The 21110-nt window shown below is 31.6% G+C and overlaps 2 protein-coding genes across 2 annotated transcripts; one reads left to right on the top strand and one right to left on the bottom strand.

Annotated features, from left to right (window-relative positions):
• Nucleotides 1-235: 235 nt before the first annotated feature.
• Nucleotides 236-2071, top strand: Pomp (proteasome maturation protein). The gene is made up of 4 exons (XM_085200756.1): nucleotides 236-398; nucleotides 557-715; nucleotides 830-931; nucleotides 1837-2071. Exons 1-4 carry the CDS (start codon nucleotides 396-398, stop codon nucleotides 1996-1998), a joined length of 426 nt encoding a protein of 141 aa, XP_085056882.1. The 5' UTR covers nucleotides 236-395; the 3' UTR covers nucleotides 1999-2071.
• A 7-nt stretch (nucleotides 2072-2078) lies between these two features.
• On the bottom strand, nucleotides 2079-3782 carry LOC146529969 (2-oxo-4-hydroxy-4-carboxy-5-ureidoimidazoline decarboxylase-like). Its single transcript, XM_085200755.1, has 3 exons — nucleotides 3555-3782; nucleotides 3029-3179; nucleotides 2079-2256 (listed from the first exon to the last, which is right to left on the bottom strand). Exons 1-3 carry the CDS (start codon nucleotides 3739-3741, stop codon nucleotides 2079-2081), a joined length of 516 nt encoding a protein of 171 aa, XP_085056881.1. The 5' UTR covers nucleotides 3742-3782.
• Nucleotides 3783-21110: the final 17328 nt, after the last annotated feature.

The raw sequence follows: 21110 nt of genomic DNA, 5'->3' as shown, positions 1-21110 counted from the left end.
TTAAACGGATCATTAAAAACGTACAAATGAATTCACTTATTATTTAGTTTATAATTAGTTTGTTCACTTATAAAATTTATCATATATTAGATGTCGTCTTAATAGTAATTATTTTATTTTATTTTTATTCTTAGTAAAATAAAAGACATATTTTAACATTGTTTTATTACCGTTTAGTATTGATCTCATGTTACCTACAATATACAGTACTATTCTAAAATGGTGAAATTATCTGTACGAGTAAAACATGATTTGACAAATATTGACATTTGCTTGACATAGCAGTTTCTTATTATAAATACCTATTTTGCGGCGTGAGAAAACATTGAACTAGTGTACTTGAAAAAAACTAATATTGTATTTTATCAATTGAAATATAACTAAAATTTATCAAAATGGTTGGTTAATAATCTGTACTTTTTCAATAAATTGTAGTTACTTATGTTGTCGGTTTAATTTTATAAGGTCTTATAAAATAATTAGTATTGTATAAGCTGTAAATTGACTATATTTAAGCATATTGACTACATTTAAGCATATTTATTTTATTTTTCAGAGTTTTGGACTACCTTCATTAAAAGTAAAACCTGAGCATGCCGGAAATGTTACAGTTCAAGAAGGTCCTTTCGGGATACCTAGCCCAATGGTTGCAGGGCTTGCGGCCACAAAAAACAAATTAGGCATGTCTCATCCTCTTCAGGCTTCTGAACGGAATGTGCGTATTTCTTTTTCTCACAGTATTTTATTTATCTCAGTAGTATATACATAGTATATATTCAGTAATTTGTGTGGCTTTGTTATAATGAGTATTACAACTATATCTTTCCAGTACCATCTTAATGAAGAAAAAATGAATATGGCTATGCTACGAAACATCCAAGGACTCCATGCGCCTTTAAAACTTTCAATGGAGCGAAAGTTTGCTAGCAAGGTGAAAGCTCAATTATGTATTCTTTAGGGGTAAAATAACAAAGACTCGCAAAGTTAGCTCTCCGTTCATATGCTAACCTATGGCACAACAAAGTCATCAATATTTATCACTAGTGACAGTTGGCCAATCAAGGACTAGCAATTTTCATAACAATTACAAGAGAATTTAAGAGTTTATGTCAATAGTTGGTTTGTGAGACTACTGAAGGCGTACATAACTTGTAGAAACCAAAAATGTCATATCTGATTCTCATGGAAAGAATGGAATGAGACTTTGGTTAGAGAGGATTGCAATATGGACTGACACACAATATGTTATATGTGTGTCGTCATGTGACACATAAAAAATGAGCTAGACAAAAGTTGTCACAAGCTATATTTGAAGAATGTATCTATTTTAAGGCGATGTGTATAAAATATTAAAATAAATGGAACTTATTGTATCTAAACAAAGCACACTTAATTATAAAACAACATGTATTTTTTAGTAATGAAAAATAATTAGGCCAATAATATCTAGTATTTTATTAAATATTTATTATTTTTAATCTCAGGATATTTGATTATTACATTTCATGTAGTTGACTTGTAAAACATTTTTTTGTCTTATTTTTCTAATATCTCAATTTTTCAAATATCCTCACTAACATGCTGCTCACTAATGGCTGTGAATTCATCCCCGAGTTTAAGTTACTTAAATTTGATCAAAGTTGTGGCTTGACACTATCAAAGCAATGATATTAAATTGAAACTAACAATGTCAAAAATATGAAAGTAGATATTATAAAAGTATATTTTTGTGTATCAAATCCATGATTCTGTATTACATATCCATAAATAAAACACTACTATTATTATGTAGCAATAATGAATGCTGATAATATAATATTTCTGTATTTATTTTAGGTTGGCCATCTTCCTTTCCTCACCAGCTCAAATTTGCAACATGATGTATTTACTGGGAGATATCTTGATATTGGCTTCGAAGATATTCTCAATACTCCTGAATTCATTGAAGTCAGCGGGCAACCCCATGCAGTTGTTGAAAAATCTTTGGGTGTACTTTAATGCACTTATAAATTAAATGTATAATTATTTTGTAATAAATATCTCAGTAAAACAGTCAACATTTAAAATTTTATTTCTCTTTAATTTTTTACAATGTCTAGAATGCGTAGCTTGCAAATTTTCTTAACCTCGTTGATACCAATGTCTATCTCTTGCTCTTTTGTGTTATTGTATCGCAACTGCAAACCTTCAATTATCGATTGCACTTTGTTTTCTCTTGCGCATATAATAAACGGAAAACCGAATTTATCTTTGTATCTGTAAAATAAATACCCCTGGAGTTAAGATGTCACTAGATTAATTAAAAATAGGCAAATATGTAACTGATTGATTCCATCACTTGTTAAGCATAAATTTTCATAAACTTTGAAATACGAAAAGCATTAATAATTGATTAGATTCTGTAAATGAACTAGCACTATTTTAAAAATATAAAGTTGTAGTTATATGGCAATATTGCAAAAAACAATAAATAGGAACTTGAGTTTGAGACATCTTTTCTTTTTCTTGTTTAAAAATAGGATTTATCGTCGCGGGGTGACTTTTTTGAAGTACCTATATGGAGAGCCCTAGTTTTGTATAATTTGCTCATTAGTTTGTTTTCAATACACAAATAATATGAAATTGGTTATAATATCCATTTTAAAATAATAAACGTTTCACATTTCTTGAGTAGCGCCATCTGTTAGAAAAGAATACAACTGCAATATAGCGTGTGCGACAAAATGGTGCACGTTAACTAAGTAGATGTCGATAACATAAAACTAAATTTATGACTAAATTTATTAATGAAAATAAAAATAATTATTAAACGGATAGATAGGTATATTATGTAAATGAAATTATTTATGTATTTATATATTTTAAAATTAGAATATTCTTCGTAATTTGTCATTATATAATTAGTGTTTTTGTATCTATTACAAAAATATCAATAACCACGCAATGTATCGTTAATTGGGCGGCCCTCTCTGTGTTATCTACTACTTGCCAAATAAAGTGTGAAGCTAAAAAAACTATACCTAGTTACCTTCTATTATGTAGATCTATGAGAGCTTTCTGTTCGGCATTGAGATTAGTTAGTCCCGCACTCGTTTGTTCCCCTGCAGACTCGGGTGTAAGTTCTTCTGCTCCTAATCTACCCGCCAAATCTGGATGTAGCCGAAGAACCTCTAGCTTTTCTGTAATAATGGACCTCGTTAAAGTCTGTGCGTTATTTGTTTAGCAGGGTCAAATACGGATAGATCATTACAATTTAGATACTGTAAGATAAAAACGAAAGTTACTAAGTAAATAGATGAGTAGGTAAGTATACCTAGGTATACTTCCATCCATTTACCCATCCATCAGCATTTTAAAGTCCACTGCTGGACATAGGCTTCCCTTAATTTTCGCAACACCATCGGGTTTTGGGCCCTTTGGATCTAGCGGATTCCCGCTGTCTGCTTTAGCCAGGAATAGCGGCTGTTGGGGACTATAGCGGCTGTTTAAAGAATATATAACATATATTTTTTTGCTTACTATTATATAAATAAGTACTACAAATATTTACCTACTTTCAATCATTATTTCGTCCAAATATTTGTGGAACGCGGCGCAGAGGTCATCCACGTCTTTAAACGGACGCATATTTTTGACACAAACCGATGCATCTTTATATAGTTCTATCACATTTCCAAACACTTTTTTAAAATTTTCATCACTCATAGAATTAATTTGAAAAATATTAAATATAGCTTCCATTGTGAACTTATTGTACGTGAATACATATAACACTGAGGCCAATGTCTTTACTATTAAGCTTAAATAATCATTATCAAATAAGGTCATTAGTTCACACAATATGACGGAGAGATATTAGCTAATGACAGTTAAGAAAAACATGTTTATTTTAATTTTTTACATACAATTAAAGTTGTACGGTAATTAAAAAATATTTTTAATAAAGACGAAGTAGTATTTTTGGTAAATTAATTAGATAGATATACCGACTATATAGATATTTAATATACCTATCTATCTATAATAGTAATCTATAATATCCGGGTAGGTTTTGAATTATGGTCAATAGTTAAATTTTATTTTAAATTAGAGAACAGTAAAATACCTCATATTTCTGTTCTACGGTTGGATAAGAATTCAAAAAAAAATATATTATGCAGTTAGTCACATCCCATGCCAACATACGATAACCATTGATATTTTATGAGCAATTGATTTTTATTTCTACATTATTTTTCCAAATACCACAAATTCCCGAATAATCTGGATGAAATGGATAGGTTCTTATCCCCAAGTCTTCGATTATCCGTCGATTACGTTATATCCTGTATATTCTAAAATGTCTGTTGCTGAGCTACTGACAGACATAGACCTTCGTGCCTAATTTCAACTGTAGAATGACTGACGTACAAATTAATAGATAAATGGATTGGATAAGACTGGACTTAGAAAGTTGAAATTTGGCATGTAGCCTAACTACATGAACATTTTTTCATATAGTTGTGCTACATGCCAAACTCAACTATAGAAAAGCGTTAAGAAAGAATTTCTCGAAATTTCTCCAGGAACGAGATTTTCCATCTTACATCCTAAAATCCACGCAAGCAAACTTGCGGGCGAGGATAATAGCTACGATATAAAACAAATGTTATGAAAATCCATACCTATATTATAAATTCGAAAGTAACTCTGTCTGTCTGTCTTTTACGCAATCAGGACCAAATTGCTAATTTAATTGTGATAAAACACTCATATAGATATGTTTGAGGGTCTCGGGATGAGTATAGGATAGGATAGGCGACCGATGCTAAGCAACGATTTGCAAAGAATGTTGTTGTTAGAAAACTTCACCCAAAATGAGCTTGCTTAACGCATCTGTCTATTGAAAACTGAAAATAATTTCATAAATATATTTAATAAATATTCGTATAGTTCAAGCGGGCGTAGCCGCGTTCGGGTCCACTAGTAATTTTATATAACAGAATACAGAGACCTTGAAACCTAGTTCCTACAGCTACAAAATAAATATTTTTAAGAGATAAATGAATATTCTGCTACGTGTATAGATTCTGTTAATACCCATAACAAACTTTTAATTCTCTTTATTGTACCAGAACAGAAATACTCGTAGATAACCACGAAAGCGCATGAGTAACGCTAACAAAATACAAATATGTGAGGTATTTAACAATTCAATCTGCGTCGTAATGATTATACAGCGAAAGATTTAATCATGTACTTTCCATCATTTTTCTTTATAATATTTAAATAGGACTATTTTTATTGACATTCTGGACCATCCGTGGTGCAAGGCACAAGCTTGTGGTTGTAAACGGGACAGGTAGTGGTTTCGATACCCACTTGAGGAAATTTGGAAGCGAAGCACGGATTCGGTGGAAAATGGAGAACGATGTGTCTTAACACTTGGCTCCCTCTCCCTCTGCCTACGCCGCTGTGAGCGAGAAACAGGGTAAAGGGAAAAAAATCTATTAAATTCCTTCCTACTTTCGATCGCTTAATATAAATTTAAACACCTCTCTATATAGTTGAGTGTTTTATCCACTTTTAAAATATTTGTGTAGCCCAAATTAAAAATATTTTACTGATCATCATGACACGTAAATGTGGGACCCAGTCGAGTACTTACTTGATAACTAGATATATATTACATAAAATATTTTTTTCCATTTTACATGCCGCAATAGGTAAGGTTAAGGTATTAGACCCTAATAATTTAAAATACAGATTTCAATAAGAACTGACTTGTAAGTTACAAGATATAGTAATTACTTAGCTAGTTATTTTTTTCTAATATCAAGATTGAATTATTGGTCACAAGTAATACTATTCGAAAATAAAAACATGTTGAAAATTACGTGACTAGACTAGTTTAGAATATGTATCTAGACATTAAACTAGATATTCATCATAACTCATATTGTATTGAATAGGTACATTTTTGAATCAATCAAATCAGCCTATTGGGGTCCACTGTTGGACATAGGCCTCTCCCAGGGTGCGCCAAAGCTCCCGACCCTCCGCGTTCCGCATCTAGTAGAAGCCAGCAACCTTCTTCAGGTCATCGGTCTTCTTCACATTTTTGAATGCACTTCGAAAATACGGCCAATATTTTTCCTAGGAATACCTACCTAAATGAACCAACCACTAATAACACCTTAGTTAGTAGTTGTTGGTTTAAGCCTCCAAAAGGTATAATTGTAAGTAATTTTTAATAGAAGGAGGCCATCCTGGCTCAGCAGCACAAGCGTGCGACTATCTATAATCGCGACGGTCGTGAGTTCAATACCCACTCGAAGTAATAATTGAACGTTTAAAATTTTCATTTCCTCGTTATGGTAACGAGGCGCAACCCGCAACGGTGAGTTCCACAACGCAACACGCAATGTCTCAAGAATTCAACAGAAAATGAGGAATGGAAGTGTCTAAGGCGCTTTGGTGGAGCCCGCTCTACCAAATCACTGTAAACTAAAACTAACTTCTAATAAACAAAATAAAAATATTACATTTCAGGCCAATATCTATTCGTTACGTCTTAAATAAAATAATAATTCTCTTTTCCCCCCTAAATCAGCCAAAAGCGAAACAAAAGCGACATTTATGTGTCAGTTGTGTAGACTAGAATAAATCACAACGCGAGATGTCGCTAACGACGCCCCGGGGACCGCGGCAAATGGCGGGGGAGCCTCGCAATGTGAATGCAAAACCGATTTAATGTCTGGAAATTTGATCCCTTTGTTTTATTTATAATTTTATGACGGAATGGAGACTGGATCGATTTTGGATGTGGAAATAATTTTTGGTACATTCGTTTAACTTATTTATTTGTTTATAGTTATTACCAGTTTCATCTTCAATTAAGTAGAACTATCTAGTCAGTTATGATATTAATGTAGGCACTAAATTCAATCATGTTTTTATTTTATTATATTTAAAATCATCTCAAAGAATTGTCAAGACATTGCGTGTAGAGCGGCAGAATGCAACGCCGTACTTGGTCTTGTTACCAGAGGGAGGAATTTAAAAAATTAAATATTTAGTAATATCAATTGCCCCGGTATCAAACCAACAACACAGTTAAATGCGGTGACACTGAGCTATTACAGTTAAATGCGTTGACATTGAGCCACGGCGTCCTCAACTATTTATATATATATTTTTCATTTTTAAGCAGAAAAAGTGCAAATTAACGTGTCTGCCATGAGCTAAATAAAGCATTTTCTTCATGGTGATTTGTTTGTTAGGATATACAATTATCGACACATTAAGTAAAAAATTGCATTTTATTTTTCATTAACGCTTTTACGTTGTTTAGGTAACAATGTAGAGCCAGCTTTCTCGCTTCACATAGGTACCTCTCGTTTCTTAGTAGAATAAGTACCTACCTATAGAATATTATATAAAATACTTTTTGCTGATTGACGGGTGATGGTTAAACCCTTTCTTTTTATAACTACCATAAGAAGATAAGTAATAACATAATATAACTTCAAAGAGTTTTGTACAATGTCCTAATGTGACATTTTTGTTAAAATATTTTCATATAGGTACGTAGATAAGTATATATGTATATTTCTGAAAATAAATTATTAGAAAAAAATATTTTTAAGAAAACTATTTTACGAGAATAAGGAGCTCGTATTTATTATGATAATACAATAACTGTTACGCAATTAAATTGGCAAGTAGATACAATATAGCATTAACAAAAACAAGTTTATTTTTTTATCTACGATAATATATGGCTCTGTAAAGGAATCTTTTATTGACATTGCATATGGCCACTCATAAACGAGTAATTATCATAATATTCATGCAACATTTTATTGCTAGGTCACTGCAATTACATTAACCAAAAGCCGCGTACGACTTAATGACAGCAAAACAACGCACTGTTTATAAACATAATAAACCTACAAAACAAAAGCCCGAGACTCTCTGGAGAAATCAAATGTAGAGCTTTAAAATGATATGAAAATGACATACATAAATGTGGCGCCATGGACGAGGCTTGATTGCTGTGAATTAATTAAAAGTGATTTTCATGCGGTGTATATAAGCCGGTAGACGCGTCGCACCGCCATGTTGGAAGTAGTGATGTGAGCGCGCGGCGGCCGGGCTAGGGCGGGGCCTCGTTCGACGCTTGCACAGATAACAAAAGGCTCAATGCTCGCTATATTGCGTGCTTCGTCGCCCACCGCCTTCTACCTGCCTCTTATCCATCAATATTTTTTACCTAATATCTTTTTCTGAGATATGGAAAGACGTCGTACAATATGACGGCACTTTGATGCATGACCTTTCTGAGATTTTACACATTAATAATTCATTCTTTCTTTTCTTATATCTTTTTTAATGAGGTGCTAAAAGATCAACGATAAATTGTTATTTCTTATAATTGTGTTTTTGGGATTTAAAAGATATACACCGAAAGTAACTTATGTTAAAAACGTTTCGCTGCTTAGGTAAAGGTACAAACCTATAATAAGTATCTACCTGCATACATAGAATACAATGTACATCCCTTACATAGTTACCTACGATCTGACTGTAAAAACTAATTTTAAATTTCAATTGACGATTATAGACTCTACACAAAAATATAAATAATTAAATATTACTTATTAGATGATATCTCTATTTTTAAAATACGTAAATGTAGATAATATTTACATTGGTCTAATAATATTAATTTAATTATTACGATAATACCTATATAAATAGATATAGGGGCATTCATCTAAAAATTAGCGAACATTTATTTCTGTCAATTGAAGGTTTATTCTACTCTTTTCATTTACCAACACAAACCCACCCCAGGGTGCCGTAACTCTATCCCGTTTTACGATTTTAGCCATAAAGAGACACATTATCTATTTTATCTAACGTTAACCCAACAAATGCATAAAGGGTTCCTAGTTTACGTGTATAAATAAATTATACGAAGTATTGTGTATCCGTCTCAGATTGTCTAAAGTAAACTATATATATTGTACCCCGATCACATAGTAAATCACTCTACATCACACGTTGGAAGGATTTTATTATTCAACATCTATATAAAGAGATAACTGACTCGAAATGTCACTCGTCCTGGTCCTATCATGATAAAACTTTTTTGTAGTTCAAGATAAATTATAAAGAGTAGCATTAAATGTACGAGTATTTACTCATATACCTACATATGTACATTTATCGAGGTTTTTCAAAAGTGTAATTATTTAAAAATTTAAAAAAAAATAATTGAGATATAATATTATTATTATTTATGCCTACACGAATATGCGAATAAATCTAAATCATCGATTGGTAAAGCATCATAAGTAGGTAATCCATGTAATAAATAATTTCAATGAGTAATTTACTCATTACAGAATTTGATGTGAAAAGGGAACTTTGTTTCATAATTCACATTGATATGGTAGGAGATACCTTCTCCTATCTACTATAAGAATTATAAGAACATTAATATTAATAGAATATTCCACTAACAAAATAAGCAATATTTTGTTAGTATTCTATAATAAGAGTGACATAGCTACACCGTACAGGCGGTACGGGTCATGCAGCAAGTTCGTAGGACGCGGTGGCGGCGGTTGATTTACAATCGCTGGCGTGACGCGGGCGGCGGCGGCGGCGGGACGGCGGGACGGCGCGGGCGCGGCAGGTACGCGGCTCAGCCACGTTTATAGCGGAACTTTAATTTACGACCGCTCTAAATTACGTGGATTTACTGCGCGCCTTTATTGGCCCGCTACGGACGCTCCCGCCCTTCGCCCCCACTTTTGGTGTTACCCTCCTTTTGTTGGGGAAAATAATCGAAAATGCATCACTATTAAATCGCATTAAATACCCCGTGAGAGTGCATCGTAAATTTAATGAATTCAACCGTAAGCAAGTAATAAAATATGGCGGTCTGTTGACAGCTATAGGTATGTAAAAGTATGATAACACGTACCTATCTTTTTTTAAATATAAGGACTTATTATTTAAGTTTAGCATTTATTGGTCAAAGACAACAATTAAAGCATTTAACTACAACTTGCATATCCATTACATAATAGAGAATTAATATTTCCTTCTCCATTTACCGTGAAAGTAGATATATTACGATTTCCGATTAATCGGATTCAATATTACAACCTTCGTGTGTAGAATAAGCCACTTTTAAAAACGCCACAATGACGTCATCTTCTAATATTCTATAATAAATATAAAACAAGTAACTCCCAAGTAACGCTGATCTCGATAAACTTAATAATTCACAAGCAAGGCTCTACTTACTTGTTAATACGAAACGAAGTCTGTCACCTCTAATAATATTTACAAAAGGACTCTACAAATAAGAAAACTTAATTTACTGTATGACTCAATGTTAGGTCCTTAAGCAAATAAAGCTTTTTATAAGAAAGCTGGAATTTATCACGTAATCGTGAAAAGCTCTCGGCAAGGCCACGTCATATCCGGCATTATCTAGAGAGAAAGCGGATGCTGGCAGCGGCAACTTCAAAGGTTCAAGCCCTTTGTCGGTATACCGGCTAATTGCGCTTGCAAAACTTATTGTTTATTATCTCATTAACCTGATATCGACAAAAAGATAAAAATGCTTAAGAACAATTCAGAAGAATAAGCTCAAACCGTTATGAATGATTCTTATGGTACCTTCCTTCACTTGTTTGCATTTTACAATATAATTGTTTACGTATAATAATAATTTTAAAAGTGCAGAGGCGAAGCTAGGCGTAGGAGAAACTACCTCGCATTAAAAGAGTTCGACCGAGGCGTTATCCCTCCCCATAGGATTTTAATAAAGTAATAATAAGCTGAATGGCATTATTTTATATATAGGTATATATTTTGTTACTTTAATTGCAATAAATAAAATTCAATATTCTTTCTCCACCTACTCTCTGTCTATCTCTGTTTTTATCACGCTCATGTCTTAGGTTGGATTAGCTTTATGTAAGATTTTTTAACATAAGGTCTAGAGTTAACGTTAATGGATCCTTATTGCTGGAAACGGTTCGGCTTTTAACTTCTAATCTAAGCCTATTAAACAACTTGGAGCTATCCTCGATTCCTTTGAATGCATTTCCAAGTAACCGATCCAAGATAATTATAAAAAATAAAACTCGAAACGGACAACAAACACGTTTTACCTAAGCATAATTTGCATTTGCTGCGATAAGCTGACATATTAAGAGAAAAATGTTTACTGAGATAAATACCTTATTGCTTTAGATATATGGTTTAAAATAATTTAACTTATTTTTATATTTATGACATATCTAAAAAGGAATATAGTTTATAGCATTGGCGGCTGGGCAGTAATTGGATGTGAGGATGCGCGGGCGCAGTAAAGCGGCAATTGACCAGAAAATAACGAGCCCTCGCTCCTATCACAATATATAGTATACACATGCCTAATATTTACAGCTGCCGGGTGTTGGGAACTTTTATTGTTCTAAAATATTTACTTTTTAATTACATGTTACATTTTTCTTCATCTTATCCCAAAAGTGGATTTAATTTGATATAGGTATCTTTTGTGAAAAGCTTTAAGAGTTTATGATTGACTTTTCTATTATATCTTCGGTTTAAGTTCATATTTCGCATCGTTCGTAGGTATACGTATGGCAATGCTCTATTACTTGGGCCGCTTTCCTTTCCATAGTAGAAAATTTAAAAATATGGTGAATGTATTAATTTTCTTGAACGGAAATCGAAACCACAGCTTATCAATATATATATATATATATATATATATATAACTTTTTATATTCCTTAAATGAAAATATTAATATTCTTTTTTGTACGCAGTAAGTATATTTAAAAATATCAGCCTCACGCTGTATCCCGCACACAGCGGGGTAGGCAGAGGGAACCTAGTGTTAAGACACTTCGTTACCTATTTTCTGCCGAATTCTGAAGGCATTGCGTGTTGAGTCGCAGAATTCAACGCCGCGCTTTGCCTCGACACCAGAGCGAGGAAATGGAAATATAAACGTAAATAAATATTTCACTTCCTCGAGTGGGGATTGAACCCACAACCGTCGCGTTACAGTCACACCCTTGTGCCGCTGCGCCACGACGGCCTCAAAAATATATATTTATTAAATACATTAACTCATGCTTTGTTATGTGTATGCGTACTAAGCAGCATTTTTTTAATAGTTATTATTTTTTAACCGACCGTGCAAATGAGGTTTTATATGCCTTTATCTAAACGTAATTGTTATGGACCCGCTGCGAATAGAGAAGTCTATACAGCTCGATGATGATTCCATAAATTTATATAGTGTACAATAAAAATGCTGCTTGGAAACAAAACGGCGTCACCTCGTTTTATGAACTACCTTACTGGTTGTAAGCAACCCTAGCAATGTGCGTTGGACATGTAACTTCTATATCTTCATTCGAGTATGATGTTTCTTACTATATACCCACAGGTAGCAAGGTAGGTAGAGAAAACCTGGGAACCTAGTGTTAAGATACTCCGTTTCCGTTCCCCACTTTCCGCCGAATTCCGGAGGCATTGCGTGTTGAAAGGCGGAACTCAACGGCGCGCTTTGCCTCGTTATCAGAGGGAAGAAATGACAATATGAATTTCATTTCCTCGAGTGAGATTGAACCCACATCCTGTCCAGGTTACAGCCTCACGCTTGAGCTCCTGCGCCCCAACCAGTGAAATTTTGCTAGAAACTAATTTAGTTCTTTTAAGAATATGCTAGATTGTTTACTTAGGAGGTAATTAAAGATTCACCTTGACATTAATTTTGGTTTTATATCTAATATAAGACTAGTTAATTAATACTAATTAAACAGCCGTAAAACTTTAATTGAATGTGACCACGAATGAATTGCCGTCAACATACCTACATCATAAAATTATAATATATATATATACATAAATAAATTGGTTGATGGAATGTTTAGTAAATCAAATCGGTATTAAATCGTGCAGACTATAAAGTAATTAACACTAGCTAAATTTATACATCTCCATTTTTATTTGGTTTTAAAGTTCATTGTGTTATAATATTATTTTATTATGTACCTACCTATTACTTTGTTTGCTGCTACCAGACGTTAATTATTTTTATGGTATTTAAACGATTTTTTTTCACTTGTGTTGGATTGTTAGTGAATGGTACTGTACGTTTGATGTAAGTACTAAGTTCATGTTATATTGTATTTTACTTATACCTCTCTATATTTATAAAAGTAAAGGAAGTCGAAATTCACGACCTATCAGAACCTAACAAATAAATTTTAAACTCTATTTGTCAAATATTAAATTTGTGTGTTCTCCATACAACGTGACATTGGCATAGTGAATAGTGCTCAACTGGCACGCTCGAAGCGCCATAAATAAAGAACCGAACCGAACCAAATATTAAATAATTAAATATCAGAATAAATTAAAATTAAATTTAAGTAAAGGCCGTCGTAAGTATAACGTGTAATTCCCACTCGAGGAAGTGAAATATTTATTTACATTTATATTTCCATTTCTTCGCTCTGGAGTCGAGGCAAAGCGCGACATTGAGTACTGTCACTCAACACGCAATACCTCCAGAATTCGGCAGAAAATGGGGAACGGAGTGTCTTAGCACTAGGTTCCCTCTGTCTACCCTGATGTGTGTATAGGTTATACATACTGGTAAGATAGACCTATGACTCCTTTTATGTTGTATACAAGCTTATAAACTACATACCAATTTTCACAGTCAAAAATAAATTTATGCATATATGTATCTATATAATTTTCATAAATCACACAATAACTATTTATTTTGTCCATTCACAAAAGATTCACAATGAAAACTCTTATCGATGGAAGTTGTTTATTTTTGTGCTGACATTAATACCTACCTAGAGGTATATAGATATTATATAGGTAGGTACAGCGAGTAGGAAGGCACGGGCGGCGTACAACAATGGACAAAGGCGTACATGAAACGCGCCGCCGAACCCGCTATCACATAGCTTGATTGTCGCGAGCCCGCTAATAATGCCCACTATATATCATCGGTGTGGACATATAATATGTGCGATAATAAGTGGAACGTAAGTGGATTAACTGAAATTATAATTTTTGATGAAAAGTTGTCAAAAATTGTCATAAAAAAGAGCAATAGCAGGATCATAAGTGTGCGAATGTAAATGTGGCAAGTTGTGAGTTCGATTCCCATTTCAGGAAATTAAATTAGCATTATAAGACAGATCATATTAAAATATCAAATAAATGTTATTGTTCATAATGCTACCGATTTTGAATTAGGGTCATAACCACCGCTATGATCCACATATAATTATATCAGGACGCATCGACTCTTTTTCTTTTACTAGCCTCTAGACTAAAAAATATCAATTTAGACTCCTCCAGAATTAACAACATTATTATATTAATATCTAGTTCATTTTTCCTTCACAAATTTTGTAGATTTTTTCTTATATTATTGTTTTATAAAATTCAAATATTGACTGTGTAGATCTTTGAATACGACACAAACATACATATAGCGTGCTTGGGTCGTAGCCATTAATAAGTAGGTATATAGTTTATTTCATATACCTGTCAATGGTCGAAGCATGTTATGTTTAGATAAAAAAAGAAGCTAATTTAAATTGCTGATAATTGCTTCTCTTACATTTCTACTATTCATTTATTGTTGTCCACAATTAACGTTGCCCTATTATATCTCTAATAATAGTTTTAAATTAATGAATCGTTTTAATGTAAGATATTATTTGGACAATTTTAAGTTCTAAGTTACACAAGTACAGAATATTAACTATTGGACATCAATGATGAGGTTATTCCAAATTTCTAAGGCTTAATTTAACATTAGACATACGAGGGATATCTTTTCTATTTCTTAAAAAAAATTATTCTTAAATTTTTGTGGCAATGATCTATTTGTTATCACCTAACATTGAATGTTTCATTTAGAGCAAGAACTGTCTAATTTTTTTTTCATGACAATTAGATTTATTTTTGTTTATTGTTTTGCTATAAAATGCAAACATGTATTTATGTATATTAGGAAAATACATAAGATCGCGAAAACAAAAACCTTCGATTATATCTAAGTATCTATTAACAAAATATAAAATGTCTGCGTAACTCTATAGGTACCTACATGTGTTACAGGTACCTCCTTCATACAAGAGCCGGTCTTCGCAAATTGCCTATCGTAAGGGAGCCCCGCTAACTACACATTTATAGCTTTTTATGGTGCATAATCGCTGTTCTTATTAAAATTTAAATCGTTTCCTTTCTCGGGTAGCCAATAATGAATCCTTATATGCATTTACGGTACTAAAGTTACGTAATTACAGGCACGCAACCTGCAACTTGCTGAAACAGTAAGCTCGAGTTTATATGCTTCATCTTACATCCTAACTGTACCTCCCTATAATTAAAATTAAATAGTTAAATGTCATAATGATTCTGTATTGAGGTAGAATTATTTTAATAATTTCACGAAATAATAAGATGTTTAAATTTATTTTTAAATGTTCAATGAAATATATTAGTCGTGGTTTTATAATATGTAGGTGGCTTCTACAATATTACATTTTATTTCCAATGTTATTCACAATATTTCCAATTTCTGCTATGGATAGGCAAGTCTTCCAAGAGACCGAGTTCCGATATTAGTATAGTCTTTTTGAAAGCTTGCTTGATGCAAGTCCAGCACGTCGAGAGAACTTAAAAGTTAATAAATGAGGTAAGAGCTATGGAAAATAGACAAACATAGGAGTGGACCTGGGCGTACGAATAGGGGCCTGGTGGTCCGTGCCCACCCCAGAAAACCTGGTTACCACCACGGGAAACTCGTGACGGGGTTTCCCCGGTAGAAGTGAAATCACTCAGTAAAATATCTACTTCTTTGCATGTCCTACTAAGTATATTAACAAACATAATATAACTTTCAAATAAAAGTACATAAATAATAACTTTTTTATCAACTAGTGTATTTACAACCAATAATTGTAGTGTTAGCATAAAAAATGATAAACTGGCTGACTGACACGTACATACTGTAATGTATAAAAACATTTAGTTATATTTTTTGTCTGTGTGTATTATTTTTTTTAGTTGTAAGTTAGGGTGAAAATAAGAAAAAGATACCACAAAATTAATTTTAAATCACATTAAGGCTTTTTAACTATTGCATAGATATTTTTGATTGATTTAATCATAGAATTATAATAAAACATATATATCCTAAAAGTGAATTTGTACGTGTAAAGTCAGAAAAAATATCTATCTTTACCTTTTATATTGTTCACTTTGACAGTCGCGTGATCAACATGAATAGCGGACCCTATAATTGACTATGAAAAATCTGTAAATCAATTGTTATATTAAGTGCGTACTTTCAATTAAGAATGACACGACAGCACCTTATAATATATCCATTTTATATATAAAATTTATTTGTTTTACTTTTATGAAAAAATATACGTTGAGTACAAATGTATAGAATATTTTTTTTGTTTTTTTAGCATCACGCTGTGCTCGGGGCACAGCAGGATAGGCAGAAGGAAGGAAGACTAGGTAGACGTAAGACTCTCCACTCACCACTTTTCGCCGAATTCTAGAGGCATTGCGGTTTGAATAGCGAAACTCAACACCGCACTTTGAGTCCACACCGGAGCAAAGAAATCAATATATTAAATATTTTATTGAATCCAAACCCTCTCGCTTTTACAAGCACACACTTTTGTCCTTGCGCCATGACTGGCCTCATATTCATTGATAGGGTTAATTGGGAAATAGTCAAATTCATAAGTAGTTTTGTAAATATTGTTTCTACCGTTTATTTAGTAAAAATACTAATGATGTTACTTATTTTAACAATTTCATTGTTATTGAAATATTTTTTTACATAATACAATTATGTTTTTCCCAAGTAACGTGATTTTGAGGATTATGGCAGTCGGCGTCTTTGAGTTCATTGGCAACATTGTATTCATTTGTTATTTAAATTCTAAAGACAAAGGTTTCTGTGTTGTACTGCCTAAGACCCAGGGAATGCCTTCTGGAATTTATTTTTAAAAAAAAAATTATATAAAAAGTAGATTTTGACTTGTTTAAAATACCAAGGGGTAAAAAAATATTTTTTAACACAGTTAATTTGAATGATACTAAAATATACCTATAGATATTATATTACTTGTAGTTATTTAATTAAATAATTATAAAATAAATTTATTCCTGAAGCATGGAATAACACTTATGCTAACGTAACTGTTGAAAAATAAGAAAATTATCTATTAAAATTAATGAAAATAAAATAATTATTAAAAATAAATATTGAAAAGAAAATAAATTAATTATAATTAAAACACAATCGAAAATACTAATGACGTTATAATTTTAAATAAGTACCTATGTAGGTATGTAGGTTTTACTTATATTATGGTTCATAGTTTTCGTATATTTACTTACATCTAGACCATATTAATTTTTTAATGTAAAAAAATTAATTCGCTGAAATGATCTCAAAATTTTGACAAATTGAATCTACCTCATAACATTTTTTTACTTAGCTTCAACATAGACAGCGATAAGTTTTGTCTATAAAATAGATAAGATAACGTTGCAATTCTAAGAATACCTAAGCATTATTTAATATGCACGTCTCTACAGTGTATGGAACATTTCAGAAGATCTGTTGGCATTTTGGTGAGAGGGTAACTTCGAGGCACGTTTATTGACCGAGTCGTGGACAAAGACGCTGCCTTTATTGCACCATAAAACTAACTATTATACGAGGCAGCCCCGCACTAAATGCGCCGCGCTTATTGTTAAGACTTAAATAAGATATCCATTTTTTTTATTGTTTAGCCCATTACGGTCAGCGTTTGTATATATTTTGACTTGAACGCCTTTTGTGAATTTATTCTTTGAGTTTCACCGACATTTTACGCCCGTTCGCAAAACCATCACGTGCTTCGGTTGCGCCTGTCTGAAAATTACCGCCCATCGATGCCCGCCCTGTCGTCGCTATTGTGTTTTTAAAGATGTTTAAAAAGACAATGCAGAGAATTAACAGTTAAAATTACTTAGGATTACCTTCATTATTAGAGCAGAAAAACCTACAAACTGTTTTAGTATTTCTAAAGTTAATCAATGTCTTAAAAGTATACCTGTTTTAAAGATGTATTAAATAAACTATTTTATATAAGATACCAAAAAAACTTCAAACATGTTCTTGCCATACGCTTATATCGAAGGCTTGAAACGTAGTTTATAGAATACTATAAATTAGAAATACCATAAACATAAATCTTGGTTCACGTCAAATCGCATCACTAAACCTGCCTGAGGTTTTGATATTTAAAAACAACCTGGTTACATTAATGCGGTACCGAATGCTGATATAAATAATAGATTATAAAATAAGTAGGTAAAAACTTCTAAAATTACTAAAATGTTTGCCGTCGGGCCGTCATATAAATTAGACTTGCTGAAAGAAAGCTTTGAATAAGTAAATACAAATCGAGAAATTTAATTTTAAGCTAGAAGTAAATTTACCTAGATATTTATGTGATAAAATAATACCTAAAAATCATGGAAACCGAATACAAACTATATATATAGATATAGATATACGAAAACTAAATTCTATATTTTAATTACTTTAAAGCAAAGAAAATCTAAAAATAATTATTTAAATTGTTGATACTTATAGTACCTACCTACCTGTTTACTATTTAATATCCGTGATTTTTGGAGTCGGCGCCTTAATTATTATTTTTTAGATATTGTTCCTTATATTTAGAAGATATCTGTTAGTGCTATTTTTTTCGTAGGCTGGCAACGACTTAAAATACCAAATTTTATATAAATCGACGGACAAATATAAAAATTTATATATCTACAACGAATATAAAACCTTCTGCTTTACAAAATCGAATAAAAAGAAGACGTCTTTTATAATAATGTTTGTATGGGTCAGCTTTAGCGATTGGAGAAAAGAAATCTAATACATATGCGAAAAACACGCTATGGACATATTACAATACCTAAACACACAAATTTTGACGTTTAAACTTACAAATTTTTATAGATATTTATTCAGTGACGTATTATGGATATAAGTATATTAGGAAATCCCCATATAATCTTATCAAAAAAATACTATAATTAAGTAAATAATTTAAAAGATAAGTTAATATTATTTAACATTGGTATATAACTGAGAAGAACTTAAATCATATATATTTACATTAATATTTTGTTACATTGTTAATATTAATGTACTTAAAATATTAATATTATATAATTTTATACAAACATAGAAATCACACATATTATTATGTTTTACCTATAACTTTTTTTAAGAATAGTACCTATATTTTTACATGAAAAAGGACCATATTTTTTACTGAACACATGAAGTGCTCCCTTTAGTACCTAAATGAATGCCACAACTATTACTTTTGGATTTCGTGTAGAGTTTCGTGATAAGGCGCTGTTAACGCTAAAGCTCATAAGTATTCACTTTATAATACGCTATCCTAATCTACAGCTATAAACGATGGAAACGTAATCTCTACGTTTTAGTCGTAAAATTATTTTAAACATACGTAGGTATTGTGAAGCTAAAAGCGTTTGGAAAATTGTTATTTCAAACAGCATTTTAATAAAACTATGGCTTTACTTTATATATCTTTATTTTTATTAACTCAAAATATATCCACTTATTATTTTTGTATTTTCTTCTGAACACACAAACAGAACACCTACCCATTAGCAATATACTCGATCGATTTAGCTAAAGTCGGTCGGGTTAGCTAAACTCACTTCAGGACATCCACTTATGAAATACCTTCATACATAACAACTCTATCTACATACACCACGCGTGGTTGACACACTTTAATTGAAAACTATGAATTTAAATTTTTAAACTGCCTATGGCAGTTATCAAAATAGAACTTTTAATACATTTAATGTTTGTGGTCCTATATTGAAATAGAATTTTAGATATATTAAAAATAAAGAGTCAATAGTACAAAGGAAATCGAAGATTACCTGTACTTTAGCTTAGATATAATATTTGACGAAAATAATAATTAAAGTATCTATTTTCTAGCTATTATTATTAGGTTTATGTTAGATATAATCTGCTATAAAAATCGTATAATTTATATTATATTACGTATTATTATTTATATTATATTATGTACATCATAATAATATGTTTGAGTCATCGTGAAATAAGAAATTTTAGAAAAAAAAAATTAAATGTAAATCTTTGCGTGTATGAAAACAATGAAGAAATTTCATGATAATATTATTAATTTCAGATTATTATAACTAAAATATAATGTACATAATATTATATTTTAAAATTAAAAAATATATATTGAAATTTGTCAATGTGTAATGCCAGCTAAGCCTATTATACAATCTGTGGTCGCCGACGTCATTTGTGACGTCACACCACCTGAATCAAAATCGAGGCATAGGGATATAATATACCTAATATTTATAGGAGATTTTTTCAGGGTCCTCCATCGTGTAATAAACTAAATACTGTGAATGAACTTATAAGTGCTATTAGGCCTCGTTCTAGTGGTCAAGACGGGCTATGTGACGTCAGTCGCCACACTTTTATTTTTGTAAATAATCTGTGTTATAATTTTGTCATTATTTTATTGTTACTAAAGAAACTTTTTGACAGAAGTATTTAGGTTCAATTATTATTAAATGTTTAATAAACAAAAAAATAAACGATCCTCGTTTTTAAAAAGTTTTTAAGCTACATATAGGTAAATGATTATTGAGTTATAGGTATATAGTGGTTGGAAATAATATTTATTTATTTAGATTCGCGTACAAAATCGCATTTAAAATGTAGTATACTGGTAACCACACTTGCGTCAGACCACACAACGGGTGGGTGGGTGTACCACACAACTGAGGGTAAGAAAGATTAAAAATTAATTCAACTTCTTTCATGTTCGCCGATAATCCAAACTTTATCGTCAACATATCAATTCAAGAGGATTAAGCCTGGCTAGTTAAATAACGTTTACATGATAACGCTTAATTATCATGTAGTGAC

This window comes from Heliconius melpomene, chromosome 17, assembly GCF_056956725.1.
Source record: "Heliconius melpomene rosina isolate 202511_hmr_F chromosome 17, ASM5695672v1, whole genome shotgun sequence".
Taxonomy (NCBI): domain Eukaryota; kingdom Metazoa; phylum Arthropoda; class Insecta; order Lepidoptera; family Nymphalidae; genus Heliconius; species Heliconius melpomene.
Note: the sequence above shows the minus strand (reverse complement) of the source record. Positions and strands in the feature narration are given on the sequence as shown.

Bases quoted from the DNA above. Each gene is read 5' to 3' on its own strand.
- Pomp (XM_085200756.1), top strand. The intron at 716-829 runs GTGCGTATTTCT...ATATCTTTCCAG, and splicing joins TTCAGGCTTCTGAACGGAAT to TACCATCTTAATGAAGAAAA. The intron at 932-1,836 runs GTGAAAGCTCAA...TATTTATTTTAG, and splicing joins AGCGAAAGTTTGCTAGCAAG to GTTGGCCATCTTCCTTTCCT.
- LOC146529969 (XM_085200755.1), bottom strand. From the start codon at position 3,741: ATGGAAGCTATATTTAATATTTTTCAAATTAATTCTATGAGTGATGAA. The intron at 3,180-3,554 runs GTAGGTAAATAT...CCATTATTACAG, and splicing joins GGACGAAATAATGATTGAAA to AAAAGCTAGAGGTTCTTCGG. The intron at 2,257-3,028 runs GTAACTAGGTAT...TTTATTTTACAG, and splicing joins ATAGATCTACATAATAGAAG to ATACAAAGATAAATTCGGTT.